The sequence below is a fragment of the Microtus ochrogaster genome, chromosome 2 (genome assembly GCF_000317375.1).
Source record: "Microtus ochrogaster isolate Prairie Vole_2 chromosome 2, MicOch1.0, whole genome shotgun sequence".
Lineage (NCBI taxonomy): Eukaryota > Metazoa > Chordata > Mammalia > Rodentia > Cricetidae > Microtus > Microtus ochrogaster.
The window spans coordinates 31,836,546-31,863,270 of NC_022010.1; the positions used below are offsets into that span (position 1 = coordinate 31,836,546).

Sequence of the window (26,725 nt, forward strand, 5' to 3'; positions counted from 1 at the left end):
TTGTAACTGTGTCAGGTGTCATTGTAACTGTGTCAGGTGTCGTTGTATCTGTGTCAGGTGTCATTGTTAACTGTGTCAGGTGTCATTGTAACTGTATCAGGTGTCGTTGTAACTGTGTCAGGTGACATCTACACCATAAGTTGATGCTATGTGCAACTCATGGGTGCCTTCAAATGGTTGCCCTGATGGTCACTTACACCTGCCAAGCACAGGTTAGTCAAAATCTCCTTTTCTTACTCTCTCCCCATCCCCTACCACCCACTCCCCCACCCAAAAGACCTCAAGTTTACATTCTTAATTGCATTTAACTTTTGATCAAGGGTCACAAGTATTTTTGTGCTATGGAAAATGCAGACAGCTAGATTTACCTTAGAAGCAGAATTTGCTCACTTGGAACAACTGAAAGAATTTAATTTGAATTATTATAAAATAACCATTTTGTTTTATTCTTTCTTTATAAATACGCATTATAATCACCGATGTAGATGTCCAAGAAACTATAAATTTTTAACTTTTATTTTTAAAACTGAAATCTGGTGGGGAGATTTTTATTGACTCTACTAAAGCATGCTTTCAAAATCCCGGAGGAATAACTGTCACTAAAGAACCGCCATGAAGCCGAGCAATGACGGTGCATGCCTGTGGTCCCAGCGTTCAGGCAGCTGAGGCAAGAGGGTTGCATGTTCAAGGCTAACCCGGGCTATCTAGTGAGACTGTTTCTAAGATAGAATAAAGGCCGCACCCAGATTTGCCCATGGTGATTTTTAAGGTCAGAGGGATCCTGGCTTTACTGCTGCTCCAGGCTCCATCTCCAGGTTCCACCGTTTCTAATTCCAGGCAATGTCGGCCGTGCTGTGCTGCGGCCCTGTTTTTGACAATGTCGGCCTCTCCCCGGATGGCTACCTGTATAAGTGGCTTGACAATATCCTGGCTTGTCAAGATTTACGAGTAAGTATTGAGTCGGAAATCCCTTGCTTTTCTCTGCCCTACCTTTCCCCCACGGCTACTCCCGTTCAGATATGTACTTAGGCGCACTGTGCTGTGATGTGCCAGGCCCCAAAGGACGGCGTCATTTACCCAAACTGACCACAAACTGAATCATAACGTGGAGTCTCGTAACAGCCTGCATATTTTAATACAAAATACATCCTTTATTCTCAGTATCATTAAACTAGTAATGAGTAATTAAATATAATTAAAATATTCTTCCCTGGGAGCTGGAGAGATAAGGCTCGACAATGGAGCATGCTGGCTGCTCCTGCAGAGGACCTGAACCAAGTTCCCACCACCCACGCTGGACAGTTCACCAGCACCTGGGATGCCTGCTCCATGGAAATTGGTACCCTCTTCCGGCCTCCTCCATCCCTCAGATGCATACACACACACACACAGAGACAGACTTACACACATGCGTACACATGCGTGCACACACACACACATGCGCATGCGTGCATATAGTTAAAAATTAATCTTTTAGAAATATATATATATATGCTTCCAGATAGCCAGTAGAGCAAATAACAATGCTAAATGGAAATCAACATTAAGTGAAGCATAATGGAAATATTAAATTAATGATTTGCACAGAAAGCCTTACTTAAAAGGAAATGCATTAAAAATATAAGTGTGTATTGGAGGGAAAAGGACTCATCATCTGTGACCCGTTTATCATAAGAAGATAGTAAAAGAAATAACCAAGTCAGAAAAAAAAATAGGACAAAAAAAATTAACTAGGGGAAATTTTTGATAATAATGAACATTGCATTAGTAACTTCCGTTCCACTGACAAAATACCTAACAGAAACTATTGAAAGGAGGAAAAACTGATCGTAGTCCATCCTAGTATGGAGGGCATGGCCATTAGAGTGACCCTGCGGGGGTAGAGCACTAAGACTGTCCATGCGATGTTGGCCTGGAAGCAGGCAGAGAGAGCTAGACAGAGACCCACCCCTGGAGACACTTCTGCCTCCCAGGCCCCACCTCCTAAAAACTCCATAGCCAAGACAGACCTCAGCTGGGCATCAGGCATTCAAGACACGAGTCTGTGGGGCATTTCACACTCGCACTACTGATATAACAAATACAGAAGCCAGGCCCTTCCATTTTGACCTCATCGCAACTGCCAAGAGTGGATGACTTCAGAAAGAGGCAGGCAGCATTATTTTCTGAGGGGAACGGAACCTCCGTCATGGCAGGCTGTGTTACCTCCTCAGAGTCCGGGGGAATCTGTGTCCCTGTAGGCATCACTCCATTGACCCCCCTTAAGGAAGAGTGTGTGGTATCAAGTTCAACCCAAGCCAGTGCTCTCCCTTTGCTTTCTGTCCACTGATATGAACTACATTCCATCACATGTATTTCGCTAGAATATTTTCTCATGAACTAGGAAGAACTGATTTGTTCTGTGTCCCCAGGTTCATCAGCTTGGCTGTGAAGTTGTCATCTTGCTTCTGGAACTTAATCCTGACCAAATAAACCTTTTTAATTGGGCCATCGACCGGTGTTACACAGGCTCCTACCAGCTTGCGTCCGGCTGCTTCAAAGCCATAGCGACTGTGTGTGGAAACAGGTATGAGTTCTCCTGATTAGTGGTTAGTGGCAGTCGTGGTGATGCTTGCTCACCAGGATGTGAGGAACAGCGGCCTGTTGGGTGATTCACTCTTTAGAGGGAATCCTAGGAGAGCCCAGGATGGCTTCTGGGTCCTTCACAGACAACCCACCTGCTCTAAATTTCCACACTATTGCTAATTCTGTTTGACCCGGAGATAGTTCTCACAATGTCTCTCCTTGGAAGTGTCCAGACAGTCACAGTAAAGCATGAGATTAGAATTTGAAAAGAATAAAGATGATATCACAAAGGAATTAAAGGCACGTATACAAGTATCCTGATCGTGTTAACTGTGAGCCCGAGAGCCAGCTGCCCACCAGATCAAACCCAGGAAACAGTACTGTTTAAATCCCTTCTACTCAAAACTTCAGAAAGAACACGGGAAGGAGGAGTAGGTCCTTAGAGTCTGAATATTACATTTATTTGAAAATGTCCTGATTTGCACCCCGGGTCTCATGCTAAAACTGCCCTTCACCACTGAGGCACACCCCAACCCAAAGATTATGCTTCTAAAACCACCATCCTTATTATATAACAGGTGAATTCATGAAGCTGTTTGGCCCTACAATAGGTGTAATAATGTCATAGCTAGATTAAACTCCCCGGCTTATATACAAACTCTCCCAAGAGAAAGCTTATGACTTAGGAAAGTGGAGAGACTACAGAACACAAAAATCTTCACGTAAGGACTGGAATGATGCCTCCAGAGTTAAGAGCAGGAACTGCTGTTGCGGACAACCAGAGTTCAGCACACAGCACCCACATCATTGAGGTCACAACCTTCTGCATCTCCGGCTCCTGGTGATCCATGCTTCCGAGCTCCTCGGGCACCTGCGTGAATATGATGCACATACGTGCACTCAGATACACGGAATAATACATAAATAATGATTATTTCCAAAAAAGACAGGGCAGTGTCAGATACACGGAATAATACATAAATAAATACATGATTCTTTCCAAAAAAGACAGGCAGTGTCAGTCCCAAGGACTCAGGTCAATGCATCACCCTAGACTTTGTTGTTGTTGTTGTTGTTGTTTTCCGAGATAGAGTTTCTCTGTGTAACAGCTCTGGCTGTCCTGGAACTCACTCTGCAGACTAGGCTGGCCTCGAACTCACAGAGATCCACCTGCCTCTGCTTCCCAAGTCCTGGGATGAAAGGCGTGCGCCACTCTAGACTTTTGAGAGGAGAAGATCTATCCAGCTTACCAGCCAAGCTGTCTTATAGCTATGCCGTGTGTTTTACTGTTTCCCCAGGAACTATCCCTTCGACATAGTGACCCTGCTGAACCTTGTTCTCTTCAAGGCCTCTGACACCAACAGAGAGATTTACGAAGTCTCCATGCAGCTCATGCAGGCATGTATCATGTTCACCCCTGTGCCACAGTTCCATCCTTAGCTCAGAATGTGTTTATTCGTTTCTGTGTGTGCTGTCTGAAGAGCAAGGAAGCACCCACCCGGTGCTCTCCAGGCACAGCAGTTAGCTGACTCTGTCCTTGTCATGGTGGCACCAATTCTGGTCAAACGCAAACGCTCCTGAGATAGGCTTGTCTCTTACCTCCTCACAGATCCTCGAAGCAAAGCTTTTTGTGCACTCCAAGAAAGTTGCCGAGCAAAGACCTGGCAGTATTCTGTATGGAACACATGGGCCGTTGCCACCTCTCTACAGTGTGTCGCTAGCCCTTCTGTCCTGTGAACTGGCCCGGATGTACCCTGAGCTCACTCTTCCCCTTTTCTCAGGTACCATGCAGCCATCAGAAGTGACGTATGTCACCAAGTCTCTATTCCTTTTTTGGAATCTGTGGCAGTTTTAGTGGCAGACAGCAGTGCTAAGGACTAAATCTAGTTACATAAGAAAGCAAACTTGAGAAATATTTTTAAGCTTTTTATTTTGTGTGTGGGTATTTTGCCTGATTGTGCACCATGTGAGTGTCATGCTGATGGAGGCCAGAAGAGGGCATAGGATCCTCTGGGACTGGAGTTACAAATAGTTATGAGCTGCCCTGTGGGTGCTGGGACTTAAACCCAAGTCCTTTGGAAGAGCAGCCAGTGTGCGTAAACACTGAGCCTTCTCTCCACCCCCTCGAGAATATTTTTAAATGTTTAAAAATAAGTGATTAGGTAAAGCAAAAGTATAAACATGTACCTGACAAATTCAAGATTCTTAGGTTAATAATCATATTTCCATGTGTATGTGTATAGTATGTATGTATGTATATATATATGTGTGTGTGTGTCTATGTGTATAGTATGTATGTATATCCCAAAGAAATTCTATTATATGGACAATACACTTAAAATCTCTCTAGATTACTTACTTAGTTGGTGATGATGTTAGATACCACATAGACTTACTATATTTATCACAGTGATGTCACATATAAAACATGTCTCCTCAGCCATCTTCACAAATAACTTTTATGAGAAGCGGGTCTCAAAAAGTGCTCTGCCCACCAAAGTTCATGGGGCACCTTACCAGGAGGCAGACTGTCCCAGAATGCACCTCACCGGGCTGGAGAGATGGCTCAGAGGGTGGGAGCACTGGCTGCTTTTCCAGAGGTCCTGAGTTCGTTTCCCAGCAACCGCATGGTGGCTCACGACCATCTGTGATGAGATCTGGTGCCCTCCTCTGGCTGTGGGCATACAAGGAGGCAGAATGTTGTATACATAATAAATAAATAAAATTTAAAAAAAAAGAATGCACCTCACCTTCCACCGCACCCCCAGTGCCTTAGCCCCACCTCTCCTCAGCCACCCCTGCCTCTGCCCACCCTTCCCTGACCTGTCCTCTGCGCTGCAGTTCTCCAGCCACAGCTGGGTGGCGCCTCCCACTCATGTGTCTCTGCGCAACTGCCCTGAAATTGGTGATCACAACAGCTCGCATTTCTTGGGTGCCTAAGGTGTGCTGAGCTCTCTGTTGGACATTCGCGTGCATTGCTTGTATCTGGTTCTTATTGAACCAGAAGAACGGAGAAAGCCTGACCTGACAGGCTGATGTCTGAGCTGCAGCTGGAGTGAAGAAAGTTACCAGGCAGACAGGCAGGTGATGGAAACCGCAGAGAAGGGGATGATAGCACATGACTAGGTTTAGAGCAGTGGTTCTCAGCCTGGGGGTTGTGACCCCTTTGGAGGTTGAATGACCTTTTCACAGGTTGCCTAAGATCATCAGAAAACACAGATATTGGTCTGGAGAAATGGCTCAGTGGTTAAGAGCATTGCCTGCTCTTCCAAAGGTCCTGAGTTCAATTCCCAGCAACCACATGGTGGCTCACAACCATCTGTAAAGAGGTCTGGCGCCCTCTTCTGGCCTTCAGGCATACACACAGACAGAATATTGTATACATAATAAATAAATATTTTAAAAAAAAGAAAACACAGATATTTATATTATGATTCATAACGGTAGCAAAGTTTAGGTTGTGAAGTAGCAATGGAAGTAATTTTATGGTTGGGGAATCGCCACAATGTGAGGACAATAAGCCTATTTGATAGCTTACATCATCACCAATTAAGTAAGTAATATTTAGAGATTAAAGGGTCACAGTATTAGGAGGGTGGAGAACCTCTGCTGTAAAGGAATAGACCAGCACTGTGTACTGGGAAGTTATCCAGAGGGCAGTGAGTGACAACTGAGATGGCCATGTGCTCACGACCCATTTCAAAGCCTGTGAGGAACGTGGCATCTCAGAAAGCTGCTAGGGCTTTGCAACCCACTGACGAATCCCACAGAATCACTACACTGGAAGTCACAATCTATAGTCGGGGAGCTGATGCAGAACTGCGCAGGCCCTGTACATGGCGCTTCAGCCTCTGTGAGTTCATGGGAGCTTTGCTCGTGTTGAGAGCTGTAGCGCGAGTCAGATAGAGGGGGAAATGACGAAGGGGTCAAACTCTGCAACCTTACCTACTCAGCTCCCCAGCCCAAAAGAGAGAGTTCCTGTTTCCTCCCGCCTATCACTTCATCTCTCCGCCCAGCCGTATCACTTCCTGTCTTTCTGTACAAACCTCCAGACCTCTATGTTTAGCTAGTAGCTAGCTCCACCCTCTGATCTTCAGGCAAGCTTAGTTTGTTCAAACAAGAGATAAGCACCTAGGGCCTTGTTCTCCTCCATCCACTGTGGCTCCTAACTCTTTCCACCTCATCCTCTACAGGGTTCCCTGAGCTCTGAGGGGAGGTATTTGATGGAGACACCCCTCCCATTTAGGGCTGAGTCTTCCAAGGTCTCTCACTCTCTGCATATGTCTGGCTGTGTGTGTGTGTGTGTGTGTGTGTGTGTGTGTGTGTGTGTGTGTGTGTTCCTATTTGCCAAAGGAGAATGCTTCTCCGAGGATGGTTCAGTAAGCCACTGATCTACGAGTATGTCATTAATGAGCTATCCGAATATCATTAAGAGTTACTTTATCAGTACGATTTTTCCCTTTCTTTCTTTAGATCAGTATTATTTGATTTTACTCTTGGTCTCTGGGCTCTCTAGTGTCAGGATCTTGGTAACCCAAGAGTGTTGGGGATGGGGTCCATCTCGTGGAGTGTGGACCTAGAGCAAATCGGATATTGGTTGGTTACTCCCCTCCTACACGTTTTGTACCACCATTACCCTAGCATATCTTACAGCCAGGACACCATTGTGGATAAAGGGTTGTGGCTTGCTTGGTGTTTGTTTTCTTTTTATTGGTGTGTAGAGTATGTCTCTGTACCAAAGATGCTGGAACGCAGGGACGGCAGCTCTGTGTAGCTGCTGGCTCGACATCCGTCTTCAGTGAGTTGTACAGCTGTTGGCTTCAGCAGTGGGGCCCTGCTGTCAGTCTGTGGAGAGCAACCTGTAGTCTTGGCAACAGCCTGGGTTGTTGACCGAAGGATCCCTTTGGCCAGCAACTCAATTAGATGTAACCTGATCCCAATACTGAAAGTTTTATTTGGTGAAAGAGATGGCCAACTGGGACTCTGTCCCCCCGATTATTTGGCTATTTTTCATATTGCCTTCAGATATGTATATATCTTAGAAAAATTCTCCTCTATTAGATTCCCTTATTGTTATGAGACTCCTGAGTGTGCCAACAAAGTGGGTTTCTGATTCTTGTGCCTTCTCTTGGCTTCTTTTCCTTCTGTTGGTTTGTCTTGTCCAACTTCAGTGTAACAGATTTTGTTTTATACTATTATATTTTATTTTGTTACATTTTTTTTTAAAAAAAGAATGAATGAATGAATGAATGAATAGAAACTAGCCACTAGGGTAAAGGTTAACACTGAACGTCACTTGTACCTGCTGAGAGAGGAAATCAGTTTTCTCCAATACACTGGGTACATCTATCACTCCAGGTCAGACACATGCTCAGGGGTAGTTGTGCAACATCTAGTGGACTCCACAGGGTTATTTGTGTGCTTTTATTTAGTTAGTTATGGTTTGGTGTTTTGTTTGGGGGGGGGCTGAGGGGGAGTGTGCTTTTATTTTGTTTTCTTGGCTTGGGAGGTTGTTGTATTGGATCTTTTGGTTTGTTGTTTTTTGTTTTGTTTTTTTTCTTTTTTTGGTTTTTCGAGACAGGGTTTCTCTGTGGTTTTGGAGCCTGTCCTGGAACTAGCTCTGTAGACCAGGTTGGTCTCGAACTCACAGAGATCCACCTGCCTCTGCCTCCCGAGTGCTGGGATTAAAGGCGTGCGCCACCATCGCCCGGTTAGGTTTGTTGTTTTTTGAGAAAGAATTTAAAAGTGAGTAAGGAAGAGGAGAGGATCTGGAAGGAGTTGGGTATGGGGAAGAGTATGATAAAATATATTTAAATTTTAAAACTTTTAAAGAAAAAGAAAAGCTAAGAGCAACAGAATGGTGGCTGTAGTAGCTGACATAGTGCTGTAACTGTTCCCGGGGTTGGGGTCCTCTTAAGTTTCAGTACTAGAAAATAAGCCAGGATGGTTAAGTTTCTGTTGCATGGTGTTATTAAATAAGAAACTTGAAATACAAAAGAAAGAAAAAAGGAAAGGAAGGGAGAAAGGAGAGAGGGGGAAAAGAGAGGGAGAAGAGAGAAAGCCTGCGTGTTTAAAGAGGAAGAGGGATGGCCATCACGCCTGTGGAAAGAGTGGAAGGTGATTGAGCACGTCAGTCTAGAGAGGGACTGGCTGGGAAGGGCGGCTGGAACTCAAGGAGGAAATGGTTGTGTTGTAAGGGTCTGACCTAATAGCCCAGGGAAAGCAGAAACGTGGAGGCTGAAGCCAGAGGTTCACAGATAAGTGAAGTGTCTGGTGCTTGCGGCCTGGGAGACTGATGGCTGGGACAAACAGGCCACCCCAGGAAGAGCAGGAGTGTAGGGCAAAGTGTTCATGGAGAGCTGGCCTGGGATGCTGGAGCAGGCCTCCACAGAAGAGACAGTCCTGGACGCAGAAGGCCACCTCACACAGGGAGGAAGAGAACGTTTGAGGCAGGACATGGAAGGTCGGAGCGTGGACGGGAAGAAAAGCCCTCCACATGCACCACACAGTCTGAACGCGGGGAAGGGACAATGGAGCAGTGTTCCGGGGCTATGGAGGCCGTTCCCTGGGGGACAGATTTCTTCATGGAAACCTAGGGTTCCAAGAGGAGGGCAATGCCCAGCCTCCAAGGAGAGCAGCTCTGTGGGTTCCAGAGGGAGGTGGCCTGACTGGGATGAGAGCAGTCGCAGTCCCAAGCTTGTTTGGAAGAGCGAGAGTGAAGCCAACTTATTAGCTGAGAAGGGGAGCTGATAAAGTGGGGGCAACTGAAAGCTGGGGAGCGGGGATAGATCTTGCCTGACAGGCAGCAAAGCCCCGAGAATGAAATTCACATTCCTCTAAGCCATCCCCACTCTTGATTTATGATGTTTGGGAAAGACCCTAGTGGATTCCTGAACTTCCCGCGCTGTTACAGACCCTGTGGTGAGACTTCGGGGGACCTAATCTCTTAGAAGCAGCTGGACAAGTTGTTTGGGTCCTGCCCGAAGAATCTGAAAATGTGCACACACACCCCAACACCCCCTCACGTTTTGTTTGACTTCTGTATTTCCCAGAGAGTTGACTCAATATCTGTGGCATCTTTTTTTTGAGAATTTCATACATTAGTATGACCTCTTATTACATATATATTAATATATACATACATATAATATTGACCACAGACACGGGTCCCTTTTGTTGCTCATATAAACGTGTATTTAGAGCTCACCACCCTCCTGAGAAGTCTTGCCCATTTTCATCCTGTCAATTCAGCGGCTTGTCTAACGAATACTCAGCCAGTGGGATTAGTGGATGTTCTGACGCAGTAAGATGCAAGTGTCTATCATCCTAGCCAGAGCATATGTGTCGTAGTATGTGATCTCTAAGTTAAATACTCTGGGGGCCAGCCAGATGGTGCAGCTGGTGCAGGTCCCGAGTCTGCTGGCCAGTTTGATTCCTGAGCCCCGTGTGATAGAGGGAGAGAATCAGTTTCAGCCAGCCCACCTATGTACCATGGCATAGACCCCACACACACAGTAAGCAGAAATTAGAGGGGCTGGAGAGATGGTTAAAAGCACTGACTGTTCTTGCAGAGGATCAACTCCAATGCCTTCTTCTAACCTCTATGGTAAGCTGTGTGGGCACCAGTAATGCATGTGATGCACACACATACATACGTGCAAGCTAATAATTCATATTCATAAAAATAAATCAAGCAAATAAACAAGCGTAATAAAAAGAAATGTCACTGTTTTAAAAAGAAAAATTAGTAAATTTGCATTATTTGCAAATTACTTAATTTGCATTGACCTATGTAAAAGCCCAACAGCTTAGCACCATCTGATTGGGACTTTGAGTTTAGGGAAAGGGGGAACGCAGTTAAAGTTTCTATTGGGAACAGCCAAGGGATTTATCACTGAGTCTGCCCTGCAGGATGCTGGTGCTGCTAAGAGAGACTGGTGCTGGGTGCTGAGTCTGCCCTGCAGGCTGCTGGTGTCTCCATCCCTAACAGCTGTGCAGTGTGAGACCAATTGCTCTTATTTTCCTGACCAACAGATGGACGAACCAAGAGGTCACTGGAGTGTCTGAGTCACATAGTCGCCTGTGCGGCTATTATGTGGCAGGAGTGAGATTTGCCACATGGCCCGCTGACCCCCAGGTCCTTATTCTGTATACTCCGCTACCCCTTTTCTACGAACTGTGTTTGAATTTGCAAGGCCTTCAGCTCTGCCCATGCTCAAGAGCCCACCCCGCCCCTAAGACACTTTCCTGTACACAGGGCATCAGGGATGGCCCTTACTTTTGTGATTTTGCAGTCCTGCATAGCTATGCTATATGGTGGTCCTTTTAGTAAATGCAAACTGCTATTGGATCAATAAATTGGTGTCCCTGCTGAGCTTGATTTGGAGATTAACCTGTAGCTCTCCTTCGCCCTGTCTCTTCAGAGGTGAGCCAGCGATTCCCCACAACACACCCAAACGGGCGGCAGATCATGCTCACCTACCTGTTGCCATGGCTACACAACATCGAACTGGTGGACAGCAGACTCCTCCTCCCAGGGTCAAGTCCCAGCAGCCCTGAGGAGGAGGTCAAGGACCGGGAAGGAGAAGTGACCGCCTCTCACGGACTGAAAGGGAACGGCTGGGGCTCTCCAGAAGCCACTTCGCTGGTCCTGAACAACCTCATGTACATGACAGCCAAGGTAACGCTAATAGTGTGGTTACACAGTAGCGAAGCCCGGGCCTCACAGAACCTTTGCCTCAAACCCAACAAAGGGACAGGGGAGCTGAGTGGAGGCGATGGGTGTGCACTGGTGCACTGAATGCCACCAAAGTCTCTACTTAAAAATATTTACAGGGCCAGATATGGAGAGTCTAGAGGTCAAGGACATCCTTGGCTACATAGTGAGATGAGGCCAGCCTGGGCTACTGAGACCCTGTTTTAAAAAAAGATGTTCATGATATAGCCAGAATAAACTCCCCCCCCCCGTATTTAATAAAGAAAGATAATACTGTATTCACGGTGACACATTTCTGGTTCAGCTGCTCTCACAGAAGACCTGGATTCTCTTCCTATTTTCTAGTTGTGCATGTGGTCTGATAATTTTGTGAGTTAGTAATGGTTGTGTAAGTAGGCAGGTGTGGGCTCAGAGGAGCTGGGAAACCCAGCCTTCATAATTTGCTTTAAAAAACAAGAAAATGAAAATAATGTGTTTGGTGCATTTGAAAAATAGCTATGGAAGCCAAGCAGTGGCACACACCTTTAATCACAGCACTCAGGAGGCAGAGGTAGGAGAATCTCTAGGAGTTCGAGGCCAGTCTGATCTGCAGAGCAAGTTCTAGGATAGCCAAGACTGCCCAGAGAAACCCTGTCTTGAAAAACAAAAGACAAAAGCACAAAGGGGAGCGGAGTGGTGGTGCACACTTTTTATCCCAGCACTTGGGAGGTAGAGGCAGGCAGATCTCTGTAGGTTCAAGGCTAGTCTGGTCAACAGGACAGCCAGAGCTTTTACACACACACACACACACACACACACACACAAAGCTGTCTCAAAAAAATTTTTAATTAAAAAAAATGGTTATGATGAGAACTAGGGGTGTAGACCTCTTGTATTTTATGCAAAGAGCCCAGGATTCAGATGCCAAGGACCGTAACTAAAGAATGTGAGGACTGTGAGGTGAGAGAGAGAGAGAGAGAGAGAGAGAGAGAGAGAGAGAGAGAGAGATCACATGTTGGCCTATAATTTTTTTAAAAGTGCTTCTATAGGTACTTCGTATAACTGATCTCTATATTGTGAATTGCTCTCCACTCATAAATGGCATTTTTCCATCAAATGTTCATTTTCCCCTCCTCATGACTTTAACCAGTCATAACCTTCAAACCAACTTCCGTTCTGCACACGCTCACGCGGGCTGCCTTTTCTCTTGTTTGTGTTAGTACGGCGATGAAGTTCCAGGACCAGAAATGGAAAACGCTTGGAATGCGCTGGCCAACAATGAGAAATGGAGCAACAACCTGAGGATCACACTGCAGTTCCTTATCAGTCTGTGCGGGGTCAGCAGTGACACCGTCCTCCTGCCCTATGTAAGTGACATCCAAGCATCCAAGTGCTATTTCCTGCTGGGGTCCCCCTGCCATTTGTAGCCCAGACTCTTGGCTCCCACTACAACAGAGGTCTGGTTTTCAAATCCTGCACATTCCCTGAGACCTCATCCAGGTGATGAACAAAAGCATTGCTACCTTTCCATAGCACAGGCTTCATGTGCTACTGACAGGGGCACCTGTCACCCCTTGGATTACATTACAGGACACTGACTTTGGTGAATTGAGGATTATTTTTCTGAAAGTTACCAAAGCTTCCTCTACAAACAACACCAATATGAATGAGGCAGAATGCAAAAGATCACATCATTACTAACACACAAAAAAAAATGCTTCTGGTTTGCATCTTGACATTACTGGAATGAAATAAAAAGACAACAGACCTGGGGGTTTCTTTTCTTCTTTTTTATGATTTATTTATTTTTATTTTACATGGATGAGAGTTTACCTACATGTGTGTATATGCACAGTATGCATGCAGTACCCATGGAGGCCAGAAGAGGGCACTGAATCCCCTAGAACTGGAGTCACAGATGGTTGTGTGCCACTAGATCAGTGCTGGGAATTGAACTCTGGTCTTTCGTGGAGCAGCCAGTGGTCTTAAACAATGAGCCATCTCTCTAGCCCCAACTAGATTTTTCTTTCCAAAAGTAGGTGATAGGAGAGAAAACAAAGCAGAGCTATCTTTACGGCATATTCTGTTTTCACTTGAGGATAGCAGCAGTTTCTAACACAGACTCACTTGGCTTCTCTGTGTGTTCTTGTGAGCATATGCCTTCCTGTTGCCCTGAGCTGCTTTAGCCATGCTTCAGTATATGATTGCAGGGTTAGACACTGGGGCTTGCACTTATATGACACATTAATATGTTGTTTTTAAACCCTAAAACTTCGCTGGGTGGTGGTGGCACACACCTTTAATCCCAGCACTCGGGAGGCAGAGGCAGACAGATCTCTGTGAGTTTGAGGCCAGCCTGATCTACATAGTTTCAGGACAGCCAGGACTACACAGAGAAACCCTATCCCGGGGTTGGGGGTAGGGTAGGGGAAACCCTAAGACTTAGCAGACAGTGAAAACCCATTTCTAGTGACAAAGGAGATAGGAGGTGTCCTGGTTACTGTTCTATGACTGTGAAGAGACAGCATGACCAGGGCAACTCTTACAACAGAAAGCATTTAATTGGGGGTTTGCTTATAGTGTCAGAAGGTTAGTCCATGATCGTGGTGGCAGGAAGCAGGCAGGCATGGCGCTGGAGCAGCAGCTGAGAGCTTTACAACCTGATCCATAGGCAGCAGGAAGAAAAGGAAAGAGATGCTGGGCCTGGCTTGGGCTTTTGAAAGCCCACCCCTTGTGACACACCTTCTCCAACAAGACCACACCTCCTAATCCCTCTTAAACAGTTCTGCCAAGTGGGGATCAAATATTCAAACATACGAGACTATGGTTCTCATCCAAACCACCATAGAAGGAGACTGTTTTATTTTTTTATTATTTTATTTTTTCAGTTTAAAAAAAAATAGCTGTCATTTTCCCAGAGTGGATACAAGAAAATCATTTTTGACATATAAGTACCTTATACAGTAGCTGCCAGTAAAAATCTTGCAATGCTTTTAGCTTAAATTGACTCAATTTACCCTAAGAGTAATTTTTTAATTGAGCTACTGAAGAAGGTACCTGTGTAAAGCACAATTAATAAAATCTCAGGGTTGAAAATTGGGGTTCAGCCTGAAGATCCAAAAAGCAAAACAGTCAGCCACTGGCTCTTCCCTCAACCTCAGTCTGAAAATGGTCATCCTGCCTCCTGGAACCTCAGAGACTGCATCTGAGAGCTCTCACCCCATCTTATATTCCTCTCTAGGGCTGGGATCAAAGGCATGCACCACCCGATTTCTAGGATAGCTACTAGGATTAAAGGTGTGTGTCATTGTAGCTACTGGGATTAAAGGTCTGTGCTACCATGATCTGGTCTGTAGAGCTAACCAGTGAGACTGTTTTACTCTCAGATCTTCAGGCAGTCTTTATTTATTAAATACATTTGAAATGCCACTATACCTGTGTGGTACGGTTTTGTCCCCAGCACTGAGATCATCCAAAGACGGCAAAGGTTCGCTGTCTGACTGACAGTGCCCAATGACAGTGTGTTCCAAGGTGAGTGAGTTTCCAGCCCAAAGCTCTGACAGGAAATACATCTTCCTTTTTGTCTTCTTCTTCTAAGATTAAGAAGGTGGCAATCTACCTGTGCCGGAACAACACCATCCAGACTATGGAAGAGCTGCTCTTTGAGCTGCAGCAGACAGAGCCAGTGAACCCCATCGTCCAGCACTGTGACAATCCTCCTTTCTATCGCTTCACAGCCAGCAGCAAAGCCTCAGCAGCTGCTTCAGGTAAGGGCAGACCTCCTGGGCACACACCTTGTCACGCAGTGCACTCAACAGGTTTGAGCAGGTCTCACTGTCCTTTTTCCTGGGAATGTATTCCTTTAAGAGGTGGACCCTCAGCACATTGTAATTGGATTAACGATTAACTGGGTAAGGATAATCATGAACCAGTGGCCCAGTGGCATTCCTACCACAGAACTTATTTCATTTTAGATAGAGCCCAACCAGGATGCTGCAGTCACTGAGGAATCTCAGGTCTGAACTTTCTACATACCTTAGTGGATTCCCTTTGCTAGGCTCCTCCCAGGGTTGCCTAGACTAGTCCATGAAACCCAAAGTGCTCAAAACTCTGAAACTTTTTGAGTACTGACATGACAACCCAATATAAAAGCTCAATGTGTACAAACTTTACTCATTTTTAAAGATTTATTTATTTTTATTTTGCTCATATTGTCTGCATATGTGTATGTGCACCATGTGCATGCAGTGCCCTTGGAGGCCAGAAGAGGGCATCAGATCCTGGACTGAAATTGCAGATGGTTGTGTGCTGCCATGTGGGTGCTGGGAGCCAAACCCAGGTCCTCTGCAAAAGCAGAAGGTGCTCTTAACTACTGAGTCATTTCTCCTGCCCCAACTTTCTCATTGTTAAAAACATTATATGAAATTACCTTTAGCCACTGTGTAACAATGGATACATAAAACAGAATTGAATTTCATGCTTAGATTTGCATCTGGGCACTAAGTCCGTTTCATCATACATACCCAAAAATCCCACAATCCAAAATATCTGAAATCAGAAACGTCCCTGATCCTGTGAATTCTGAATAACAGGTTCTCACTGTGTTTTATAGCCTTCAGTTGGTATCTGTTCGTTTCATAAAACACATACTACTTCCTTCACTGTCATGAAGCTTCCCTTCCCTTACTTCACCCTGAACCGTCTTCAGCCCAGTCAGCTTCTACTCTCTCGTGCTCTCTTTCTCCTACTTCTTAGGGAGGTGGTTGGGTTTGGTTTTTTTTCAGAAAGACACTAGCCTAGGAATCAGAATCCTGCCTAGTTTTCCTTTTATACCATTAGCTGAAAAATTCCTGGACCCAGCAACACTAAGAGAGCAAGCTAGGGAGGTGCCTGCCTGTAACCCCAGTGCTGGGGAAGCTGAAGAAGGTGGGCCATAAATTGGCGGTCGGCCTCGGCTGTGTAGCAAGACCCTGTCTAAAGCGGCAGGGATAGAAGGAATTCTGGTGTGGCTGCAGCAGACCCACCTCTATCTCGGGTCATGACCTGAGGCTAGAGACTGCTAAGAATGTTATAGCCTCGTTTTTATGAGGAAGACAAAGTTGGGTTTGAAAACCAGATGTCTGGAACTCAGTGCTGTGGACTTAGAGACAGTTGTTTACGTCTCTAAGAATGTCTGAGATTACGGAAGACAAGAAGACGGTCAGGAATGGGGTTGTACAGGGAATCCTTTCCTGAAGTAGCTGCCCCTCTGCTCCATCTCTGACGCCTCCTTTCCTTTTGCAGGAACCACCTCAAGCAGTAACACCGTAGTTGCGGGCCAGGACAGCTTCCCGGACCCCGAGGAGAGCAAGATTCTCAAAGAGTCTGATGACAGGTCAGTGCAGTATTTGGCTTACTGTCAGTTCTAACGTTCAGCAGGAGTCTGTGCAAAGGCGTCACACGTTAGTGGAGTTTCCTAAGTGCATACAAACTGAAATCCATCATTACACTCAGGAACACAGACTGACTTTCCAGCCCTGTCTGATGTATCCCTAAAGATACATCCTTCACAAAATCAGCGAGGACACTGTTCTGGTGGCTGAGTCCCACTTACACTTGGGCATCATAAAAACCCCTGGTTGGAGGCGGGAGAGATGGCTCAGTGGTTAAAATCACCAGCTGCTCTTCAAGAACCCAGATTCTGCCATCAGCACACACATCATAGTGCAAACCATCTGTAACTCCGGGTCTGGGGGAATCCAATGCCCTCTTCTGGCCTCCACGGGTACCGCATGCACATGCATACATACAAGCACTCATCTGCATAAAATAAACAAATGAATCCTTGTGGAATTTTTTTTTAAGCATTGTACTGCTAGTGGGCACAAACCATTTGGAATTAGGGGAGATTTGGCATGAGGAACTTTCAAACCTAATTACTGCGTGGTTTCTTAAAGGCCTTGAGGTAAGTTCTCTGCAAGAACATTGTATCAATCGGCTTTTGTTACTGTAGCAAACGCCTGAGGCAGGCTGACTCTAAGGAAAGAAGTTTGGTTAGTTGTAGGGGCTGGTGTTCTGAACAACACAGTGTGGGCTTTGGCATAGGCGCCAACTGGCTACATCGCATCATAACAGGAACATGTGTGAACATTTACATACTCTTTCCCTCCTTCTCTCTCTCCTCATATAAAACCACCAGAATTATAGAGGCTCCATCCTATTTATCTTACATAATCGAGTTATTGTCCTCAGGTCCTCACTTCTTTTCATACACATAACTATATTTATAGGCTAGCTTGCCTCAGAGTAGAGAGAATAGCACATTGCAATATCCTGATAGTCAGTCAGGTCTGAGCCCTTGGGTGTTTGTCACCTCAGACACCCACTCAGTCTTAAATGATGCCCACTCAGAAGTATCATGGCATGGACAGTGTCCCTGCACTGTCACCTCCCTAAGGTTGACACCAGACAAGTTGTTTAGTCTCACTAAGCCTCAGTTTCCCCATTTGTAAAGTGAGTAACACTTCTGTCAAAAATAAGAGGCAAATTAAATGAGATGGTGCATGTGGCGTCAATGTATGTGACATCAGTGTATGTGACATCAGTGTATGTGACGTCAGTGCACGTGATGTCAGTGTTGTGACGTCAGTGTATGTGACATCAGTGCATGTGATGTCAGTGTTGTGACGTCAGTGTATGTGACATCAGTGCATGTGACATCAGTGTATGGGACATTAGTGTATGTGACGTTAGTACATGGGACGTTAGTGTAGCCTATCTCTTTTCCCTTAGCTGAACAATCTGCCAGAGGGGCAGATGGAAAAGTCCTTCCAATCATAGGATTACATTTTCTCCAAACTATCACTTTCCTGAAAATTCTCTGAATATTTTGCAGGAAGCTTTAATTGGTCCCCAGGCCCAGATTGCTCATGTAGCTGCTATGTGCGGTTCTGCTTCTTCACGTCTTTACTTGCTCAGCCGCTCAGCAGGTTTGGCGGACTGATGAGCCTCTCCTGCAGGGACATTTAACCGCATGCTCATCTTCATTCCACAACAGATGTTAGCTTTTGCAGCCGACTACAACGTTATCCTAAAGTTTCCCCATTCTCCCAAGGTTTGGGCTTTTGCTGATATGCAGAAGGGGACCTCTGGCCCTCCCAACTGAAAAAGGAAATGTTTCAGGTATAAAGGCTGTAATAGTCCTGTAAGAAACACGTACCAACTCAGGTGGCATTGACCTACAATCCTAGCACTCAGGAGGCAGAAGCAGGTGGATCCCTGTGAGTTCAAAGCCAACCTGGTCTACATGGGGAGTTCCAGGCCAGGCCAGTGAGACCCCATCTAAAGAAAGAGGAAGAGGAAGAAGGAAGATAAAAGAAAAGCAGCAACATTATAACTAAGCCCTCCCTCCCACGACCTGCCACATACACACACACACACACACACACACACACACACACACACGGAAAAAGCCGGCCACTAAATTGTAGAATCTGCTTTTGGGCAACAGCACATTCTGACATGTCGCCATATCACAGCTGTGTTTCGTTTCTGAAGGTTTAGCAATGTGATCCGAGCCCACACTCGCCTGGAGTCAAGATACAGCAACAGCTCTGGAGGGTCCTACGATGAGGATAAAAGTGAGTACCCGGGGCCTCGTGGTTAGGTCTAGAAAGGTCTTTACCCAGTCCTGCGCGCTTCCTGTGGTGACGCCAAGTTGGAGAAAGCCTAGTAAGAAGTTAGCTCTTCGAAAATATTGCTGGGGCTGGAGAGGTAGCTCAGCAATGAGCACGGGTTGCTCTCACAGAGTACCTGTGCTCCGTTCCCAGCACCACGCGGTGAATCACAACTGCCTGTAACTCCAGCTCCCGGGTATCCAACCCCTCTTCTGGCCACCTTGGGAACACTTAATAAACTTAATAAAAATAAATAAATACTTTTTTAAAGAAAAGAATCATTGAATTTTGGAAATGTATTGGAAGTGAATTTACAGTCTTGTGCATCTACAATCCCAGGCTAGGATATGATCGCCAACTGAAGCTCCCCATGGCATAGTCTCAGAAACCCTTGTTAAGCTGAGGGGTGGTTTTGTATAGGAATTTCTTAAAGCCGTGGGCAGTGGAATAAACCAGAAAGGTTAATGCGCTCGTAGCTTCTGTTTGAGGCCTTAGCAGCTTCTGTAGATACAGTCAATATAAATATTATAAATTTATAAATATAAATTGTCTATGAATCAAACAAATTCTAGAAACTCAGTGACATGAGTCTGTGTTGTGGAACTTTCTTAAAGAATTGTTCTAATTGTTTACATTATGGGCATTGCCAGCAGAAGAGGGTATCAGTTCCCTGGAACTGGAGTTGCAGATCCTTGTGAACTGCCATGTGGGTGCTGGGAATTGAACCTGGATCCTCTGGAGAAGTAGCAGTAGGTTCAATTCCCAGCATCGTGTTAGCAGCTAATAATCCTCTGTAACTCCGTTTCCAGGGGATCTGATGTCTTCTTCTGGCCTCTGTGGGCAACTGCACACATGTGGTACCAAGACATATGTTCAGGAAGGCACGCACACATATATAAATAAAAATAAATAGGGGCTGGACAGGTGGCTCAATGGTTAAGAGCACTGGCTGCTTTTTACAGAGAACCCAGGTTCAATTCCCAGCACCCACATGACAGCTCACACTCTGTAACTATGGTTCCAAGCAATCTGACACCCTTCCACAGATACAGGCAAAACATCACTGTACATAAAATGAAATAAAAATAAACACAAAAAACTCTTAAATAAATAAAATTTGGGTTCAGAGGTTAAACAGTATGCTGACACCTGCCCCGGAGTGTGACAGACGTGGGGTGACAGCACCGGTCTCCTTGTGAGACCCATCTCCTGTACCTCAGCCAGGCTATTCCTCAGACGGCTGCCCCTGCCCACCTTCAGGGTGCAGACTGTAGACTTGGATAGAGCATTGCCCTCCCTTGCAGGGATTGGCAGAGTGAGCATGGTACTGACTTGATTGCTGCCATCTTCAAGGCGTCCTAGTGACCCCTGTCAAACAAAGCGTGACAGCACCTTGTGGTCAGGTGGGTTTCAGAAAAACACCCTCACGTCATTTCTTCTGATTTCTCAGAACAACCAAAATTTAAACAATAAAAGCACGTGGTGCTTTCAACTATGCTCTTGTGTGACAGAGCACTGAGTCCTCACTGAGAAGAGAGCCTAGAGGACCATTCCAATCAGGGGAGACAGTAGAGCTGAAGTTCTTGAGTCTGGACCAAGTCTTGTCTATCGATGCTCAGACCAGCAAGGAAGTCATCATGACTGAGGCAGAGTGAACAGTGAGGAACTAGGAGGCTGTTAGCCAGGAGAGGAACATGGTAGCCTTGTAAAGACTTCTAAGGTCACTGTATGGGTTGTGGGCTTCCTTCTGGGTGTAAAGGGACCTCTGGAGAGTGTTGAACAAGGAAAGACACATGGGCAAAGTTTCCAAGGGATGGCTCTGGCTTCTCTGTGGAACACGGGGTGTGCGCAGAGTGAGAACAGAGGCAAGATGACAATAAGGAGCCATGGTGACAGAGGAGGGTAAGTTAGGCACAGACAGAGACAAGGCTAGACACAAGTGTCCAGATGCAAGGTATGTGCTCGGAAGGCAAATCTCTCTGACTGGGTTGAGATGTCAATATTCTTGTATGAGAATACCCGCCATTAGACTCTTAAGATGGAAGGTACATAGGACAGAGCTTGACATGTACCTGCCCCTGTCGGTCCCCTGCGATGTTAGCGCTGTTGTCCTCGGGCCTGGCAGTTGGATGTGGGATGAGAGGACAGGCACTTGCTCTGAGCTAAGTAGAAATAAGAACTGCATCTCAGGGTCTGGAGAGATGGCTCAGTGGTCAAGAGCACTGACTGCTCTTCCAGAGGACCCGGGTTCGATTCCCAACACCCACATGGCAGCTCACACCTGTCTATAACTCCAAAATCTGACACCCTCACACAGCCATAGATGCAGATGAAACACCAATACACACAAAATAAGAAAAATTATAAATAGCTAGATTATTTTTTTTTTAAAGAACTGCATTTCTCTGTAATGGGGAAGGCTGGGAGCATTTCCCTATCGTGGGAATTATGATTGAACATTTTTTAATCTGTATTTTTATTTGCTCTTTTATGAATAACTATAAATCATTAAGTAATAGTTAATCAAATAATTACAGAATCAGCTGGTTTAGCTCATGTAACAGCACGCATAGTGAGTTGCTGTCCCGGCAAGCATACCTGTATAAGATGCTTTCTGAAAACACCAACTGCGGTCAGCACAAGTCTTTTTCCCCTGCAAATAAAGCCACCGTGTCTTTCTCGTCCTCCAGATGATCCGATCTCTCCCTACACGGGCTGGTTGCTAACAATCACGGAGGCCAAGCAGCCACAGCCTTTACCCATGCCGTGTACTGGAGGATGCTGGGCCCCCTTGGTCGACTACCTCCCAGAGACCATCACTCCACGGGGGCCCCTGCACAGGTGAGCGCATGCAGGGATGGAGGGAAATGAGCACTTGGCTTTGGAAGGATTTCTCTACCGGTGAGATGAGAGACTTTGTCCTGGCCTCACTACAGGAGGGCCCTTTTTAAATTGGGGGGATTTTACTGACTTTATCCCCAGATCCTAGAATATTAGCAGAGTTTAGTTAACTATCAGCCTGTGACCCTTTGAAGCTCTCCTTGATGTAATCTTGAAACTAATTCGGTGATGCCTGTTAGATTGCACACCACTTCAAGGGATGGAATCCTCTTCCATCTCTCCCTTTTTCTTCAGCTCTGGTTGCTAGAAGACTCACCATTCTGTGATAAGCCTAACTGGTTTTTCTTGTAGTGGGCTCTGTGCTGTTCCTGGGGAGCCCGAGTAATGGCTCAGGAGATAACAGCACTGGCTGCTCTTGCAGAGGGCCTGGGTTTCATTCCCAGCATCACATGGGTTTCAGGGGGAACCTAGTGCCCTCTTCTGGCCTCCATGGGTACTGCATGCAGATGGCACTCAATGAGGCACTTATAAACATCCAGTAAAAATAAACAAACTTTTAAAATTCTGTCTCTCTTAAATAAGTACCTTTAACGTAGCTTTTCAGTGAATCTTAGTTGCATTTAGCTGTGACTTGGCCTGCTGAAGTCCTTATATCCTTTATAAAAGTGGCGTTCGTTTCTCCATGTTGTTGGTCAGGTGCAATATCGCTGTGATTTTTATGACCGAGATGGTGGTGGATCACAGTGTGAGAGAAGACTGGGCTCTTCACCTTCCATTGCTACTTCACGCTGTCTTCTTAGGTAAGACTGGATCTAAAGGGAATTCTCACCAACAGGATGATAAACACGTAGAGGGCTTGCATAAACCTGTTCTTCATGGCACATAGGTTAGCTTCAGTTATAAAATCAATCCTCTCCTTTCTCATTGTACCTTTATGCTCTGTAATATGTCTTGTTCCTGGTGATCAGTCATAGCTTAACACTGACATTTCTGTAATCTAAATGTGTTGTGAATGATGCATCTTTCAAGATACCCAAAATAGAGCTGGAGAGATGACTCAGCGGTTAAGAGCACTGGCTGTTCTTCCAAAGTTTCTGAGTTCAATTCCCAGCAACCACATGGTGGTTCATACCTTAAAAAATGTACTACATAAATAAAGACACCCAACATAGTATGAGTTTATTTGGGGAATCCTCAGCTGGGGAAACAAATAGAAAGTTGTGAAATCTAATCAAAACAAAGAGAGAACCAGACAGTGGTGGCACACGCCTTTAATCCCAACACTTGGGAGGCAGAGGCAGGTGGATGTCTGTGAGTTCGAGGCCAGTTTGGTCTACAAGAGCTAGTTCCAGGACAGGCTCCAAAGCTACAGAGAAACCCTGTCCCGAAAAAATCAGAGAGAGAGAAAAAAAAACTAGAGGGAATGTAGCAGGTTAAGTACCTAGCTTTAGGTGTCCAAGTGATGGGCAAAAAGTGTAAGAAGAACCATCTAGAACATCAGTAAGATGTTGGAAAGAGAGAATAGAATGTAGATCCTTTGAGCCTGGCGTGGTGGCACATACCTGTGATCCCAGCACTGTGACTAATGGAAGATCTCAAACTCAAAGCCAGCATGTACTTCCAAACAAGATAGAGCTAACAAATACATGTTTTTATTTTTTTAAAAAAGACACTTTAATAGCAGATCCAGGAAAGAGAATACATCAAGCAAAAAGAATATGAACCACATTAAATGCTATGGAGAGGTCAGAAAAGGCATGCTGTCAACATTTTATGAAAACTGCTATAATTGGGGAGCATGGGCTGCTTTTCATCCCAGCTAGCTTTACACCCAAAATAATTACACAGAAACTGTACTCATTTAAACACTGCCTGTCTCGTTAGTTCCAGCCTCTTATTGGCTAATTCTCACATCTTGATTAACCCTTTTTTTTTTTTTTTTTTTTTTTTTGGTTTTTCAAGACAGGGTTTCTCTGTGGCTTTGGAGCCTGTCCTGGAACTAGCTCTGTAGACCAGGCTGGTCTCGAACTCACAGAGATCCGCCTGCCTCTGCCTCCGTATTGCTGGAATTAAAGGCGTGTGCCACCACCGCCTGGCTGATTAACCCATTTTCTAATAATCTGTGTAGCACCACGAAGTGGTGGCTTACCAGGAAGATTGTAACCTACGTCCATCTCAGGCCAGAGCTTCATGGCTTCTGCCTGTTTTCTTTCTCCCAGCGTTCTGTTCTGTCTACTCCGCCTATCTAAGATGCTGTCCTATCAAAAGGCCAAGGCAGTTTCTTTGTTTGACCAACGAAAATAACACAGAAGGCCCTCCTACTCCAGCAAACACTTCATTTAAGTCACAAAGCATCTTATTTTCCCTAAGCCCAACTTTATTATGTTGGTAACCCAAACAGTAACAAAGACCACTAACGGTGGTTCTCCCTCCTGACAGGCATTTCTGCAGGCATCCTAGAGTCCTTGCTATCCCTGAATCTCATGGGGTTTAGCGGTTAGCATTGGTTGACGTTAAGAGATTGTGCCCTCGGTTCCAGGTTTGGACCATTATCGGCCTGAAGTCTTTGAGCACAGCAAAAAGCTGCTCCTTCACCTCCTCATCGCCCTTTCCTGCAACAGCAACTTTCACACCATTGCCTCAGTCCTCCTGCAGACCCGAGAGCTGGGGGAAGCCAAGACGCTAACCATGCAGCCAGCCTACCAGCCAGAATATCTCTACACAGGTGAGAAGCGGTGGGTGTGAGCACAGCACCCGTGGGGAGGGAGAAGGTGCTAGCTTCTGCAGCACCAATGGGGAGGTGGATGGGGGAGGCCAGGGAGCCCCGCTCACTTCCCTTGTGCTGGCCTCCGGCTTTTCCCAGTGATAAAATGACACCGTTTCGTGTGAACATGGCTCTGCAAAGCCTTTTTATGGTTGAGCGTTTTAAAGTGCATCTTTCATAATTCTTTGACTGCTGCCCCCAGGGAGTATGTCCCTCTTGATATGCTGACCTTACAATGCTCAACGCTCGAGAACACTGTCCTGGAACATGAAAGGATGAGAATCTGGGACCACAAGGTGACTCTGCCCCCTGCCTGAGCAGGACATGGCGAGTGTGCCAGGTGTCCCTCCTTGTCCCCTGAAGGGGTTTGCTCTTTACTGAGTGACTGTCTATGCTTTGTTGGAATCTAGGGGAACACAAAAATTCAAAACTAGAGAAAAGGAAGATAATTGCATATATACATTTCCAAATTACAGTATAACTAGAGATGTACATTGTTAAACAAATATAAAGTGAAAAATAACATTATTTTTTTAAAAAACAGTATTTTCTTTTATTTTTCTTTCTTTTTTTTTGGGGGGGGGGCAGTTCGAGACAGGGTTTCTCTGTAGCTTTGAACCCTGTCTTGGAACTAGCTCTTGTATAGCAGGCTGGCCTCAAACTCACAGAGATCCACCTGCCTCTGCCTCCTGAGTGCTGGAATTAAAGGCGTGCAACACCACTGCCCAGCCCAAAAAAAAAAAAAAAAAAGTATTTTCTTATGCTAGTTCTTTGGCTATCATGCTATATAGCTCATTAAAATATTCTGATACATGGTTAGAGTACAAATCAGTGATAAAATATATCCTTAGCATGCATGAGGCCCTTGATCTAATCCCAAACACCAAATGCATATATGTGTGCATATTATATGTTCATATGGCATATTATATGTTCATATGAACATATGTCCCCACACACATATTAAATACACATTTAACTTAGTCAAGCTCATAGTCACATTTGCTCAAAAACATTAAATCTAACTTACCCATCAGCCATTGAGTAACTAGTGTTTTTCAAAGGAATCATTTTAAATGTTTAAATTGTCCATTACTTGGCCTTTTGTAGTGAGCTGATCTAGCTAGTATATGCCAACATCCCCTTTACCACAGCATCTAGCCAAACCCCCGTGTGGAAGACAGCATGTCTCCCCATGATCCCCGTTACACACTGGCAGGCACAGCCATGCATCTCAGGCCAGAAGGAAAGAAGCATGACTGGTGTTGGGGACTCATAACCACAGCCCAAATCAAAGGCCCTTCAGTGTCGCACTTCAGACTTGCTGGCACCCTAGCCCATCCTCCTGCTGTCTTCTCTTCCTACCAGGCGGCTTTGACTTCCTGAGGGAGGACCAGTCGTCCCCAGTGCCAGACTCCGGCCTGAGCTCCAGCTCCACCTCCTCCAGCATCAGTCTTGGTGGCAGCAGTGGGAACCTCCCACAGATGACCCAGGAGGTAGAAGACGTGGACACAGCCGCTGAAACAGACGAGAAAGCCAACAAGCTCATTGAGTTTCTGACAACCAGGTAAGGGGGGCGGCAGCCAGGCCCGAGGATGTTCACCACAGTCCACCCCGGGGCACGTGCTCGGAGACCATTTGCTCATCGGCTCCGGAGTCGGAAGCCAAAAGGGACATGAAACACAGAGGGGAAGAATCCATTTAGTCAGGCGTCAGAATCAAGGGAAACTGGAAATGGTCCTGTTTTCTCAGGTCTTCCGATTCTCCATGTTCGTCAGTAAGGCTTCAGAATTGCAGGTGCCCTGAGGGCCAGTGGTGTGTGAAAGCCTGCATACAGGTGATCTGGAGTCTGCTGTCCTCCCTAGGGGCTTACGTCGTGCACGCTCAGCCCACAGCTGTCAACAGTTACGGCTGCCACTTAGAGTCCGCTAGCTGTCACATCATCTACTTCTCCCCATTCTTTAAAAAAGATAATTGTGTAGCTTTATATGTTTGTGTGTGTTACTTACATATGTACATATTGCGCAATGTATGTACAGTGCCTGTGGAGACAGGAGAGCTTTGGAGGCCCCGGAACTGGAGTTACAGATGGTTGTGAGCCACCTTATGGGGGCTGGGAATTGAATCCAGGTCCTCTGGAAGAGCAGCCAGCAAGTGCTGGAGCATCTCTCCAGCTCCCCCATCCCATCCTTACCGTTCAAACAC

The 26,725-nt window shown here is 45.7% G+C and overlaps 1 protein-coding gene across 8 annotated transcripts in view; it reads left to right on the forward strand.

Moving 5' to 3' along the window:
- Fry (FRY microtubule binding protein) overlaps positions 1-26,725 on the forward strand; it is a 382,290-nt gene that overhangs the window by 295,899 nt on the left and 59,666 nt on the right. For all 8 annotated transcript variants that reach the window (XM_026785214.1, XM_026785202.1, XM_026785180.1 and 5 more), the window contains 13 exons: positions 838-948; positions 2,412-2,566; positions 3,864-3,963; positions 4,175-4,346; positions 10,989-11,245; positions 12,481-12,627; positions 14,859-15,027; positions 16,544-16,634; positions 18,797-18,879; positions 21,606-21,756; positions 22,453-22,556; positions 24,296-24,481; positions 25,889-26,087. In XM_026785214.1, the coding sequence (XP_026641015.1) occupies positions 838-948; positions 2,412-2,566; positions 3,864-3,963; positions 4,175-4,346; positions 10,989-11,245; positions 12,481-12,627; positions 14,859-15,027; positions 16,544-16,634; positions 18,797-18,879; positions 21,606-21,756; positions 22,453-22,556; positions 24,296-24,481; positions 25,889-26,087 (1,925 nt within the window). The remainder of the gene's footprint in view (positions 1-837; positions 949-2,411; positions 2,567-3,863; positions 3,964-4,174; positions 4,347-10,988; positions 11,246-12,480; positions 12,628-14,858; positions 15,028-16,543; positions 16,635-18,796; positions 18,880-21,605; positions 21,757-22,452; positions 22,557-24,295; positions 24,482-25,888; positions 26,088-26,725) is intronic.